The 14,729-nt window shown below is 41.9% G+C and overlaps 1 protein-coding gene across 1 annotated transcript in view; it reads left to right on the plus strand.

Moving 5' to 3' along the window:
- Positions 1-238: 238 nt before the first annotated feature.
- Positions 239-14,729, plus strand: part of LOC145415114 (uncharacterized) — a 109,896-nt gene continuing 95,405 nt past the window's right edge. Inside the window, exons 1-3 of the mRNA XM_080284531.1 lie at positions 239-295; positions 9,014-9,101; positions 11,097-11,271. Of these exons, the coding sequence (XP_080140657.1) occupies positions 293-295; positions 9,014-9,101; positions 11,097-11,271 (266 nt within the window). The 5' untranslated portion in view covers positions 239-292. The remainder of the gene's footprint in view (positions 296-9,013; positions 9,102-11,096; positions 11,272-14,729) is intronic.

Genomic DNA, 14,729 nt, shown 5'->3' on the forward strand with positions numbered 1-14,729 from the left:
CTCTCGGCATTCGCGAAAACGCGGCGTAGAGCTACTTCTGGAAAGGAGAGTCGAGCCTACAGCTCAGATGCTAGCAGAAGCATTTAATCCCTCTTATATACTCAGTAAATAAGCATGGAATAGAAAGATGAATACAGGCGTATTGGTATAGCAAATATTTATATTTAAAACCAATAATGCCCATGACAAGAAGACAAATAATACGAAGTTCGTTATCCCGTAGTCCTAGCGTTTTGTTGACAAGGGAGCTGAGCCTCGGGAATTTTGAGGCGTAAATGTACCCTTCTCAGCCATGGTAAGAATCATTTGTCCCAGTTCTGAGGACTTTGGAAACTTTACATAAAGGTAAATACGTGATACATATTGAGCACCATTGCATCAAACCGTTGTTTAACTGGATACAGACACGGTCAGTAGAAGTGGCTGGGTCCAATGTTCCCCGCCAGAGTCGACCATTAATGGATGGCCTGGTAAAATATTGTATTTATCTAATTTTGTCATCCATTTATTCACCTTGGAAGTGGTTTTGGGGAGAATATTTTAAGAATCTGTAGTTAAAAATATCGGTATTTTTGTGAAGTTTTGAGAAAATTCTGGGTCTGATTGACTAAGTATTCCATTTAATGTTTTTATTTGGTATGAACGTAAAATTTGTAATATTGGTTTACTTTTGTTTGTTAACTTTAATTCTCCCTTCATTTTCCTGGAAATAATATCAGTATATTAGGGAAACTAAATTGCATATCATTAATTCTTTGCCACATGGGTGCAGCATTTCGAGCATTTCCATATTTCCTATTGAAATTAACCTTTCACATGGTACTTGTGCTTCATAGATAACAGGCATTTTTTAAATTTTACTGTGAATTGTGTAGCTAAATACTTGTTTATATCACATACCGTCACCCTGACGATGTTACCACCAAGAGCAAAACTTGCTGCTGAGCTCTGCAGACAGATGTCTTGTTTTATAATTTAAAATTTTTTGTGGTTACCGGGTATATTATTCATTCATTCATTCATTCATTGCCAGACGCCATGTATCCCAAACAGGGTGGCCAAGGGCTTAGAGTTAATTGTTTTACAGGGAGGGGCACTAATCCTCCACCAACCCCACTTGACACGTAGGGATGCCAACAGCATCTGGTGTTCCCAGGCGGTCACCCATCCAAGTACTAACCAGACCCAACGTTGCTTAACTTCGTTGAATAATTTCAGTCAGTAAAGGTAGGATAGGATTGGTTAGGTTAGGACAGATTATGGTAAGTTAGACTAGGTTAGGTTATGATAGATTAAGTTTAGGAAGTTTGAGTAATCTTTAAGGAGGCATAGGACTACCATATTTTGCAGATTTCTTCTGTTTTTCCATACCTTAGCTCCTCATGGGATTCGTTAAGTATTTTCTAATTACGTTTTCCAGTTTCTGTCCATCTATCTATTGCTACACACCTTAATCCCTTAAGGGGCGACCACAAACAAATTACCTTCATGTCGCCCTGTCCCCTGCCATTTCTTTGCCCTGCACCCAGCTCACACCTCTCTGTCTCATATACCTCTCCACTCCATCTCATCCTTGGCCTCCCCTTCCCTCTCCCCCCTACACCTCACTCACATATACTCTCCTTGTCAGTCTCTCACTCTCCAGCCTTTCCACATGCCCAAACCACCTCATTGTGTTTCTCCTAACTTTTCCTATCACATCCACACCACAATGTTCCCTCACTTCTTTATTTGTCAGTCTGTCTCTCCATGTGACTCCACATGCTTCTCTCAAATAACTCATTTCCACTGCTCCCACTCCTGACTTCTGTCCCTCCAACAAGGTTCAAGCTTCACTTCCATACATTAGAGTTGGTATCACAATACAGTACTGTCATGTATTAGCTTTTTCATTTCCATTCTCACTTCCCTGTTTCTTATTACTGCTTTCAAGGAATCAGCAACCTTTCTTCCCTGTTGTACCTTTTCAAGCACTTCACCCTCTAAACTTCCATCATTTCTCATCACACTACTCAAGTACAGTACTTAAACGTGCTCACATTTTCCATTTCCTCCTCATCCAGCCTCACTGTACATTCACTGGCTTCAGTTCTCTGAAAGACCATAACCTTATTCTTCCTTACATTCACATTTAGATTCCGTTTCTTAAACACTCTCCCAGACTCAGTCACCAAGCCTTGCATCTCCCCATCATCTTCACTCAGCAACACAGTATCATCCGCAATCAACAGTACAGGTAGTTTCCAAACACTGCCCTCTCTCACTAGGGCTGCTCCAACATCCACTGCCCTACCTTGTATCTCTTTTTATAACCCAGTCCATATACAGATTGAACAACCTTGGAGACATCATCGCCCGTTCAATGGAACTCCTTCCTTATCTTTCCTAAGGATGTATGTTGCCAGGTACTGCTCCATGAGAATTATCGCCCGGTTGGTCAACCTGCTTCTCCCGTCAAGTGCTGCCATCCCATACGTCTTAACAATCTTCTTTATGGCCTCCCTGTTCACTCATATTGTTTGTATTGTTGATTCCGCCAAGCTGAGTTCCTTTCCAGTGGCGGTGTTATCCTGCCCACTTTCCATCTTCTGAATGACTTCCATCTTCATGGCATGGGTGATGCACATCTCTAGGACGGGGCAGACACCCTGACTCACAAAACAATAACCTTAGAGTAGACGAGTACTTAACTGGAACTGCGAGTGTACCCTCTGTGTGTGTGTGTGTGTGTTTCCTCTGCTGAGTCTCTCTCACCACCCTCCACGCGGCACATTTAGGCATCACATGACAAGTGCACATCATTGACGTCACAAGGTGGGTGGAGTGTAGGCATCTGTTATCGCTTCTTGGGGTGGCAATATCGCGTACTCGGGGTAACCCCGGATTTGGGCCACTCTTTGCTGCCGTCTCACTTACAGTGAGTTCAGTTCGCGTACTAATAAAAAATACACTAAAATTCGAAAAAAAATAGGTCCTCGCGTACGATGAGATTCACGTACTCTGAACTCGCATGCTATGAGGGACTACTTTAGCTACTTCTGTAGTGTGATGAGTATGGATGGAAGTTTGGAGGGTGAAGTGCTTGAAAGGGTACAATAAGGAAGAAAAGTTGCAGATTCTTTGAAAGCAGTGATGAGAAACAGGGAAGTGAACATGGAAGTAAAAAATCGGCTGCATGACAGTACAGTATTGATTTGCTAACTTTAATGTATGAAAGTGAAGCTTTGACCATGTTGGGACGCAAGTTATGAGTGAGAGCAGTGAAAGTGAGTTATTTGAGAGGAGCACGTGGAGTTACATGGAGACACACACTGACAAATGAGGATGTGACGGAGCATTGTGGTGTGGACATGGATGTGGTAGATAGTGTTAGGAGAAATACACTGAGGGGGTTTGGCCTTGTGGAGAGGAGGGAAAGTGAGAGACCAATGAGGAGAGTGTATGTGAGTGAGGTGGAGGAGGGGAAAGGGAGGGGGAGGCCAAGGATGAGATGGAGTGGAGAGGTATATGAGAGAGGAGGGTGTGAGCTGGGAGCAGAGTAGTGAAATGGCAGGGGACCAGGTGACATGGAAGCAGTTTGTTTGTGTTCACCCCTTGCAGAATGAAGGTGTCTGGCAATGGATAGATATATAGATAGATTTCCACTTATTGACAGAAAGGTAAGAGTAAAAGCAGATTTTGTATATTCCAAGTTCCACTCGATTAATGCCAGCGTGCCACAAGGATCGGTTCTGGCTTCAAACCAATTACTAATTCATATTAATAATCTCTTATCTGTCACCCATAATCCCATTCATTCATATACAGATGACTCAGCACATCACAGTTCATTCATACTTAAACACCCATTCACAAAGTTTAATATATCTAACAACTCAGTATAGTAGTCTCCTTAACCCCTAAACGGTGGGCTGCTTCCCAATTTTATGTTCGTGTGGGACAGATTATTTTGGAAAAATTAATGTGTTATGATATCAGGCAAAACTTGTATAAATGGATCAGAATAGCTGAAAAAACAAAGAATTTGATGTTACTCTCTTCAAATTGCACACGGACTGGGTAGTGGTAAGAGGTGAGTGAGGGGTGGTGACAAATCAAGGTCACTTTCAGTGGCACGCGACTGAGAGCAGGTGGGCAGAGAATCTTGTTTTCTGCTCATATTTGTAACAGCAGCCTAAAATACATTATTTTTTACATTATGTACACTTTTGTGTCTTTGTAGTGCACTTTGAACACTACACACTGTATTATAATCATGATGTAAAATTTTTCTTATCATATGCCTCTATAGCTATAATCATACGTATGTAAATATTATGTACAGTACAGCTGTATATTACAACTGTTCACAATAATATGTCTTCAGTGTGTGGTATTCTGTAAAGTAATTGATTCAGAGACCCACACCATACTCAGGGCATCACATACCGGTAGTCACATCTCTGCGTTTACCTGGGCATCTCACTGAATTCTTGCACATAACACACCTCCTCTGTTGTTTATGGCCACTTGCATCAACTGGAAGTGACTCAAGGTGGTTTCATGAGGTATATTCATGTCCTAACAGGCACTCTTTCCATATCTCCTATTTGTTTCATAAACTAGGCCCGGAGAATAGAAATGCGTTCTGGAATGTCAACCACCCTTTCCTTAGTGGACGTTCGGGAACGTTGACCGCCCTTTAGGGGTTAAATCAAGACTTATCAGAGATCACTGAATGGGGACAAAATAATATTGTATCATTTAACACAGGGAACACCAAATATATACAATTTACTATTAGACAGATATTGCCTGATTCCTATATTACCTTCAGTGCTACAATATTCGTATCTCTAAAAGTATTTAAATTCTTGGTGTTTCACTTAACAATGCCTTCAGCAGGACCTCTCATGTTAGATCACTTGCTAAAACTGTGTCAAAAAAACCTGGATTACCGGTATGGTATTGTACAGAGTCCGTTACTTCTTCACTGACGAGCAGTTAGTTATACAGTACTGTAATTTACCTGATTTATACACACTCTCAGTTGGAATATTGCTCACCCTTGTAGAATGGTTGTGGAGAGGTTGCACTATGACAACTGGACAAAATTCCAAACAAAGTTTCTAGAATTATTAATAACTCTACTATTACAAATGAACTACCTCTCCTACAAGTAAGAAGGAATGTTGCCTCCCTTGCCTTAGTTTACAGATACTTTTATGGCAAATGCTCAGACGAAGTTGCATCCGTTGTGCCACCTCTCCACGTCTTTCCCCCCTCACTACCCAGGCATCTTGCAGCACCCGTGACTGGACTGTCACACTGCCATATTGCAGAATTTCTGCCTATCAGAATTCTTTTATTCCTCAAACTGCATCTTTTTGGAACTCGCTTCCCCAGAGTGCTTTTCCCCCCAAACTTCAAGCTACGGCTATTCAAGTCCAGCTGTTTCAGATTTTTTATGAATGGAAGACATCTGTAATCTGGTGTATGGGTTATGTATTTCTTTTCATTCTTTTGTTTTCCCTTCATCTGGTCTGTTATTGTAAAAAAATTGAAAAAATGGAGGATGACACTTGGGTTCAGGTGAGAAGTGCGAACGTCGGGAGTGGAGGTGCGAGAGGCAGACTGAAAAAAACCTGGGATGAGATCATGGAGTGTGACCTCAGGGATAAAGGAATGAATAGGGAGGGTGCCAGAAATTGAACTGGGTGGAGAGTCGCCATTAAGTGACCTAGGCCGACGAATGCAAGCATGTTGGAGCATTTATCTATCTATCTATTGCCAGACGCCTCAATCCCGTTTGGGGTGGCCACGAACAAATCGCCTCCAAGTCGCCCTGTCCCCCGCCATTTCACTCCCCTGCTCCCAGCTCACACCCCCCTCTCTCATATACCTCTCCACCCCATCCCTTCATCTCATCCTCGGCCTCCCCCTCCCTCTTTCCCCCTCCACCTCACTCACATACACTCTCTTCGTTAGTCTTTCACCCTCCATCCTCTCCACATGGCCAAACCACCTCAGTGTGTTCCTCATAACGCTTCCTATCACATCCACATCAACACCACAACGCTCCTTTATATCCTCATTCGTCAGCCTGTCTCTCCATGTGACTCCACAGGCTCCTCTTAAATAACTCATTTCCACTGCTCTCACTCTTGACTTGTGTCCTTCCAACAACGTCCAAGCTTCACTTCCGTACGTTAGAGTTGGTATCACAATACTGTCATGTAGTAACTTTTTCACTTCCATGCTCACTTCCCTGTTTCTTATCACTGCTTTCAAGGAACCAGCAACCTTTCTTCCCTGCTGTACCCTTTCAAGCACTTCACCCTCCAAACCTCCATCCTTACTCATCACACTACCCAAGTACTTAAATGCACTCACATTTTCCAATTCCTCACCATCCAACCTCGCTGTACATTCACTGACTTCACCTCTCTCAAAGACCATCACTTTACTCTTCCCTACATTCACCTTTAGATTCTGTTTCTTACACACTCTCCCAAACTCATCCACCAAGCCTTGCAGCTCTCCTTCATCTTCACTCAACAACACAGTATCATCTGCAAACAACAGTACAGGGAGTTTCCAAACACTATCCTCTCTCACCATGGCCACTCCAACATCCACTACCCTACCTTGTACCTCTTTTATTACCCCATCCATGTACAGATTGAACAACCATGGAGACATGACACATCCCTGTTTCAACCCAACCTTCAAAGAGAAAAATTCACTTAGTTCACCATCCACACACACTGCAGCCTTCGCACCATCGTACATACTCTTCACAGCATTCAACCACTTTCCATCTACTCCATATATTCTTAACACTTTCCACAATCCTTGTCTATCCACCCTGTCATATGCTTTCTCCAAATCCATGAATGCCGCATACAACTTCTTTCCCTTCTCTAGAAAGGGAAGAGGTTGTGTAGATCAGATATTCATTCTCAGAGCATTTATAAATTGTATAAATGAAGCGATACAAATAATATTGGATATACCGTAATTCATATGATTTTGACTTATTTTCCAGTGGCAAGGCTTCTTTCGCCTATACAGTAAAGCCCCAAGTTTAGAGACATCCTTATTTGTGGTCCCATGGTTAGCAGTGGCCTGCAAATATTCTCAAACACTGGGTTTCATGCAAAAACCCCTCCATAAGTGACAAGCAAATGTAAACAGACGGCACGCATGGAAAGCGATTGTCACTTGATCACTGCCATTGCAACAGAAGAGATGCAGCACATGATGGTTTTGTTGCATGGAGAGGTGGAGGCAGCAGAGGCAGAGGAGGGTGGAGGTGCCAGAGGTGGTGGGGTGCAGTAGCCTCACCATCTGCCTCGGAAATTACACCCCCATCCCTTCCATTAAGCACCTCTCCAGTCTTCCAAGCAAGTTCCCTTGCCTATTATTTACTTTGATTAATGCTGGTTTCTTTTGAGGTGTGATCAGTAAATTTTACAATACATTGCATAAATGGGTTTTAGGGGGACTTGGCATGGGACCTGGAACCAGTCAGCCTATTTCCCAAAGGATCAGTGCCCCAGCTGTAGTGGTTTCATGGTTCGTGGTACTTTTCATGGAACCAATGTACTGTAGGTGCAGAACTTGAGGCTTTACTGTATTTACCCAACTTAAAACCCTTCATTCCCACAGGTCCCCATTGTTGATGGGGGGCTGGAAAGGGATGGAAAAATGGATAAATGAGGCATTTCCACAAGAAAATAAAGGTCTAAATCAAATGAATTCCACAAAAACATAGAAGAAAATCTTTTTTTTATCCATAAAACTTGTTTTCCCTAAAGTAAAAGTTGACTAAGATGGAGAGCTTTGAGAAAATTTTCAGACATACCTACTTTTTGGTGTTAGAAGGATTTTTTTTTTCTTTTAACATTGTTTACTTTGTTTTGCATTAGCTGTTGCTTTACTGATTGTGCTTTGTTTCATCAGAAAATAGATTCCATCAGGAACTGCATTTCCTATGTTTATTTCAATTTTCTGTTCACATTATCCATTAGTTATGTGGTCTTTTCTTACCTATAACTATTCTTTAAAACTTTTTTTCTCCTTCACCTGTAATTGCCGTTAATTATTATATTTTTAATGACCCACTGCAAAATTTCAGTGCGCTCATCAGTGTTGGGTACAGTACATGAGGGTAACAGTTGCCATCCACCAGCTACAGGAATGTGTGCCAGCTTCTTGACAGAGAGAAATAGTTTTTATTGTCCTCGCATCGCAGAAGAAGGGGAAGAAGAAGAAGCAGTACAGTATCTGATCCAGTTTTCAGCCAGACGTGACTAGGATTTTCAAGATTGTCTTAATATGCAATATCTATCTATCTATTGCCAGATGCCATAATCCCGTAAGGGGTGGCCATTTGACTGAGTTACTTGTTTTACGGAGAGGGGCACTAACCCTCCACCAACCCACTTATTGACACGTATGGTTTGGTTATATGGTTACCACCCAGCGTTGTAAATAATTTCTTGGCTTACAGGAAACCATTTGGCTTGTCACTCAATGTAAAGCCACCTGTAAAGGAAAGAAAAGCAATAAGAAGTGACAGGAAAGATGGGAGAAATAAGAAGAGAGGAGGGCAGGCACAGAAAAAGAATGATAAAGACTAAGGAAGAAGTAGGCAGCACTACATCAAGTGAGTGGATGATGGTCCCCACCACCTATGCAATATCAGATATGGAAAATCCAAGCCAGGTTTGGCCAGACTTGGCCAAGTTTTAATACTTGGCTGAAATGACCAGGTTCTTGTCTAGATGAGCCATAGTTAACAATAACATCATCATTTTGTGCTTTTTTCCTCTCTTAGAAAATTCAGCTGCTCAGATCATCAGTGGTAGGGTACTCCATTTACATTCGTTGTCCACTCTCAGTTTGATTGGATTGTAGTTTATTTCCAGATTGGAATTTTGGACAGTAGAAATTTTCTTACTCATACTTCATTGTAATAGGAATTTTGATTCTTCATGTTGTATTATTAATTAACTTTGTATATTTACAGATGGATATAGGGAACAAGATGCCAAGTAGTTGGCCTAAGCTGCTTGACATGACGAAGGATGAGTGCCGTAAAGCACTTCGTGCTCTTGGTAAGAAAAATAAGGGAGTTGGGTGTCTATATATTTATCTTGCTGTTGCCTTTTTTTTCCTTTTGGTAACTTCTCCTACAGAAGGTGACCATAACAGGATTGTCTAGTATATTCTTACCCTGCCCTGTCATATTATCCCTCTATTTTTTTTTGTCTCTTTTCTTCTTTTTCCAGCCCTCTCCCCTATAAATCACTCAACCCTTTCCCTTCATGCAGGTTGAAGTTTTTCCCTTGCAGTTTATCTAGTTTTGTTTCCTCACTCTCAGATCAGCACTATTGTCTTACCATATATTTTGGCATTCAGCCCATTTAATCATACCACCTCATGTTTCTTTTCATCCACTTGCACTACGCTGCAGTTCACAGTTTCTCCATTTTCCTCCAGACCAAAACTTAGGTTTATCTTAACACTGCTTACTTGGTGCGTAATTTGTGCTCTCCTCACTACTGCATCTTGGAAACTTACTTTCATTCCTCTAATCTTTCAATCTGTCTTCCTTATTCACTCACTGTTCAGGTTCCACACTCATATCCATATGTAATAATTGTTAAAGAAAACAGCCCTTCAGTGCCGTCTTCATTTTCCAGCCTCCTAATTGTGGAACATGTTGATTTCTTCAGTCACTGTGACTTTAAAGGTACAGTATTCCCTAAAGCATTCTGCTGCTTACTTTACCATCCACACTTACATAGGCTACTAGCACATTAGAGCTTGTCAATGTTGAAAACTCTTTGCTTCATCCAGTGCTTCCTTCTGTTCAGCATCTGATGAATAACAGTCTACTACTTTACTACCAATCCTACCACTTTGGACAGCTTCCAGGGTGCCCTGACTTATTCCATACTTCGCACACACACACACACACACAGTAACTCATAACTTCCCACCACAAACAAGCAGTGTGCATCAGAAGTGAAAAAGTCATTTTTGACTGTGGTGGATTTTTATTAACTTTTTACGTGGTAGGTGGGGGCATTCACCATCCACTCACTTGATGTAGTGCTGCCCTCGGGTGTCTGCCCTTTCCTCTCTTCCATCCTTCTTTACTTCCATCCTCTTCGGTCTTGTTTTTCCTTCATTCTTTCCTCATCCTTCAGCCTATGTGACTTTACACTTCCTGTTCTGTTTTTCTTTCCTTCATGCTTTCCTCTTCCTTCTGCCTGTGGATGACTCAACACTGAGTGAGCAGCCAAATGGTTTCCTGTACACCAGGAAACCATTTACTATGCTGGATGGTAACCATATAACCAAATTTTGGTGCCTGGTGGTTTAGTGGATAATTAAGGGGCTCCAGTCGGATTGAGCCGATGAAGGTTTATATCCAGGGGGTGGTTGGGGTTTATTGCTCACATAATGCCACTCAGGGATGAGTGAGGCTGGTCACTCTCATCTTAAATATAAGGACCAACTTGCCTATCCCTGGGCTCCTGTGCTTCTCATGGGGCAACACAGGATTGGATGATAAATGAATGAATGAATGTTGATAAAAAATGAAAGCAGGTTAGTTGATTAATTATATATACTGTACTCTATACAGGGTGTCCCAGGAGTGAAGGGCATAACTTTGAGAAACAGTAGGTGATTGAATATGACTTGTGAAATTCTATGTAGACATGGGTCCAAATCTCACTTGTTAAAGAGCTAGAGTTACTGATGACCTAATGAATGAGGTAAAGTTTACTGTGTAAAGAGATGTTTTCTCCAGTTGGCAAACTGTTTGCAGGTTTTACTAAAACAGATGAGATCAGCAAAGTAGTCTGGGCACTGGTCATCAGGCAGTCCTAGTTTACGGACTTTGTGTGCACTGGACATTCCCAGCCTGCCAGATGTATATTGCAGAAGATTTACGAAGAAAGATTATCATGTTGGTTTGTGGTAAACTTGGTTTTGTTATGTGCTGGATTTGGTTGAATATACCAGTAACTGGTTTGACAGGGCTTTACAGTTTATACAGCCTTTCATATTGCTGAGAAAGCATTCATTGTTTCCATCAGAACTAACAACGTACAGCCAGGTGGTGTCAGTGTTACGGGCACAGGGGGAACTGACCAAGGAGAAGAGAAAACTTCTCAATGATCTGCAAGCCATCTTTTCCATTACCTTAGAGCGTCACCGGGCAGAAATCAGAAGAGCAGTCAATGACGAAAAACTCACCACCATTGCTGACACGTAAGTCCCACATGCAGTAAATTCTCAATTATCCATTGTAATTCAGCCAAGCCCTACGCCAGTTAAAGTGAAATGCTAGATATTGCATATCCGGCGCAACATTTGGCTTTGAGCCGGGTATTGTGATTCTATCTGTCTCGACGCTCTATCCTAAAAACTTTACCATTAGTAAAAGATGAAAACTAAGCATATGAAAACAATACAGTAATGATACAGTACAGTAATACAGTACTGTACATAGTGACTATTGTATGTACAGTACTCACCAAGTGCTGGCATCAATGGGAAGAAACAGCACCGGGGGGTTCGCACTCGTAAATAGTACAGTACAGTATACAGCACAGCACGGGTAGTTTAACAACCACAGTAGTGCACTAGGACATGAGCATTGACAGGCCATTAGCTTTGCAATACAATACAGTACTTTAGCTTGAACACGGGATGCCACAGAGTTAATTAAAGCACCAGGGTTGATGACCGCATGGTCAGAAGAGTGGGAGCACACGGGCATGTCTTGACTTTACAACATCCACGGGTGAGAATGAGAGCGCGGTGGTATTCTTGGCGTGCTGGATAAGCCATGACCATGATGGATTCTGATTGGCTGGTGTGTAGCAGACATTTTCATTGGCTCCTGCGTTTGGGGGATTTCCCCTGGTGCTGGTTGGCTACCACCTACGAGCCGGTTGAGACCCCTCAGTGTTGGATATTGCATTGGATTGCCAGTAAAGTCCCGTTTCAGTGCCGTATGTTGCATAAAAATTGCCGGATATTGCTTTAATAGAGCCAAGATAGCTGCACCAGATATTGTGTTGGGTCGGATATTGTGACGATGGATAATTGAGAGTTTATATCTACTTGTATCTCCAGTTTCTGAAATTTTGTTTGTCATGTTCATAGAATTATTTTGTTTGGAAGACCATAAAACGTAAATCCTTCTTCCACCACTGGGAACTCAGAACAGTGAGACCACACTGAGTGTGAAATCGTAGACAGTTGAAACCACTACCAAGTCTGTTTTATTCTTAAAACATTTTCCCATAAACACTATATCTTCCCAGTAATATAGAAATACCTGTTGAAGGAGAAGAATAGGGTAGCCATAGCAATGGCTGGCTTTAATCTCTTCAATCTGAGGACAGACTGTATCTTAAAATTTACATGTATTTCTGTTGTCTCCAAGTACTGTAGTTTGATTCAACTTGTGGAGGAACTGCAATAGTGAAGATGTATTTAGTGTGTACTCGTATGTAATTTCAGCATCATTGGGTTTGCATATACAGTACAGTATATATATGCATATACTGTATATATATATATATATATATATATATATATATATATATATATGATGAAGGGGAGCTGCAAGGCTTGGTGGATGAGTTTGGGAGAGTGTGTAAGAAACGGAATCTAAAGGTGAATGTAGGGAAGAGTAAAGTGATGGTCTTTGAGAGAGGTGAAGTTAGTGAATGTACAGCGAGGTTGGATGGTGAGGAATTGGAAAATGTGAGTACGTTTAAGTACTTGGGTAGTGTGATGAGTAAGGATGGAGGTTTGGAGGGTGAAGTGCTTGAAAGAGTACAGCAGGGAAGAAAGGTTGCTGGTTCTTTGAAAGCAGTGATAAGAAACAGGGAAGTGAGCATGGAAGTGAAAAAGTTACTACATGACAGTATTGTGATACCAGCTCTAACGTACGGAAGTAAAGCTTGGACATTGTTGGAAGGACACAAGTCAAGAGTGAGAGCAGGGGAAATGAGTTATTTAAGAGGAGCCTGTGGAGTCACGTGGAGAGACAGGCTGACGAATGAAGATATAAAGGAGCGTTGTTGTGTGGATGTGGATGTGATAGGAAGCGTTATGAGAAACACACTGAGGTGGTTTGGCCATGTGGAGAGGATGGAGGGTGAAAGACTGATGAAGAGAGTGTACGTGAGTGAGGTGGAGGGGGGAAGAGGGAGGGGGAGGCCGAGGATGAGATGGAGGGATGGGGTGGAGAGGTATATGAGAGAGGGGGGTTTGAGTTGGGAGCAGGGCAGTGAAATGGTGGGGGACAGGGCGACTTGGAGGCAATTTGTTTGTGGCCACCCCAAACGGGATTGAGGCGTCTGGCAATATATTTATATATATATATATATATATATACAGGTAACTCGCACGGAACACGAGGGTTTCGTTCCTACCGTGCCGTGTTAGGTGCGAAATCGCGTATATTTAAACTACTCCGTATTTTGCTCCCTAGACCCCCCAAATGTGTTGTTTTGCTGTTATCTGTCACTAGAAAGTACTTTAAGTAGTTAGAAGGTTTATTTAATGTTATAACTCACAAATACATTACTCCTGAGCAAAACTTCAACACAGATATACTGTACGTAAACACAAGGAAACATTCCGACGCCGATCATAGGTAATAAATTAGGTTAACTGGTACCAGTGCTTTAACTTACAAGTACATACCAGAACAGTACATATTTAACTTAGAAGTGCAGTACTGTGATATCGAATGATTTCAGTACATAATCTGTTAGGAATGGCTGAAAAAAAAAAAAAATGTTATGAATACATTTTCACCTTTTTGATATATGTTTATGGTAGTTTCGAGTTATTTTTTACGTTATCGTTGTGCCCATGCTTGGAAAAGGGAGCGAAAGAGTTGAATTTTCAGTCCTAAATGAGAAAACTGCACGTCCTCCAAGGCTAGACTCTGCCACGGGAGAATAAAGTGGAGGGTCAGTCCGATTAGCAATAAGGAAGTTGTGTCACAACTTCCAGCTCCCACACCACGAGAATGGCAAAAAATAGAATCGTAATGCAGTTTCAGAACTAACAATAAGTCTAATTATTACGAATACAGATACAAAGCAGAAATAAATACGTTTACAGACAGGGAAAACGTATTTCTTCCGTCATAACATGTTCATCTTTCTCAATCATTTTACGTTCATCTTTATCATTTTACCTTGTTATTTTCGCAATACAGTATATATTGCTGTCTCGTAAACAGGGTGGTTGTTTGTGTTTTGCAAGGGAGGAAAAAGGTTGTATTTTCTGTCTGGGTCGAGATAATGGGTGTAACTATGTGTGGTTAGGCATGGCCACGAGCGAAAAAATCGTACATCCACTCATCACGATAGCCGGTGGTCAACTGACAGATGATACATGAGACGGTGAAGTCAAGGTCATGTCCCAGATTTTCGTTCACTTCCCGAAAGTTTTCACAGTTTTCTACAAGTTGCAAACCATTACAGCTGAAATGCGTGGCTTTAACGGACACACATACGGTACTCCGGAATATTCCGGAGAATACCATAGTATCCCCGACAACGAGGCGAACCAGAAACAACGGAGTTCGCCCACGAGAATGCCGACACCCCCACTCGGACCCCACAGGGTAGCCGCCACCAGCCACCACCATTCCGGGCAACAACGACGTATGTCAGCCCGGGCCGTGCGCCCCTGTG

Source organism: Coenobita brevimanus, chromosome 101 (genome assembly GCF_032717465.1).
Source record: "Coenobita brevimanus isolate Jiangsu-jjx chromosome 101, ASM3271746v2, whole genome shotgun sequence".
NCBI classification, from domain to species: Eukaryota; Metazoa; Arthropoda; class Malacostraca; order Decapoda; family Coenobitidae; genus Coenobita; species Coenobita brevimanus.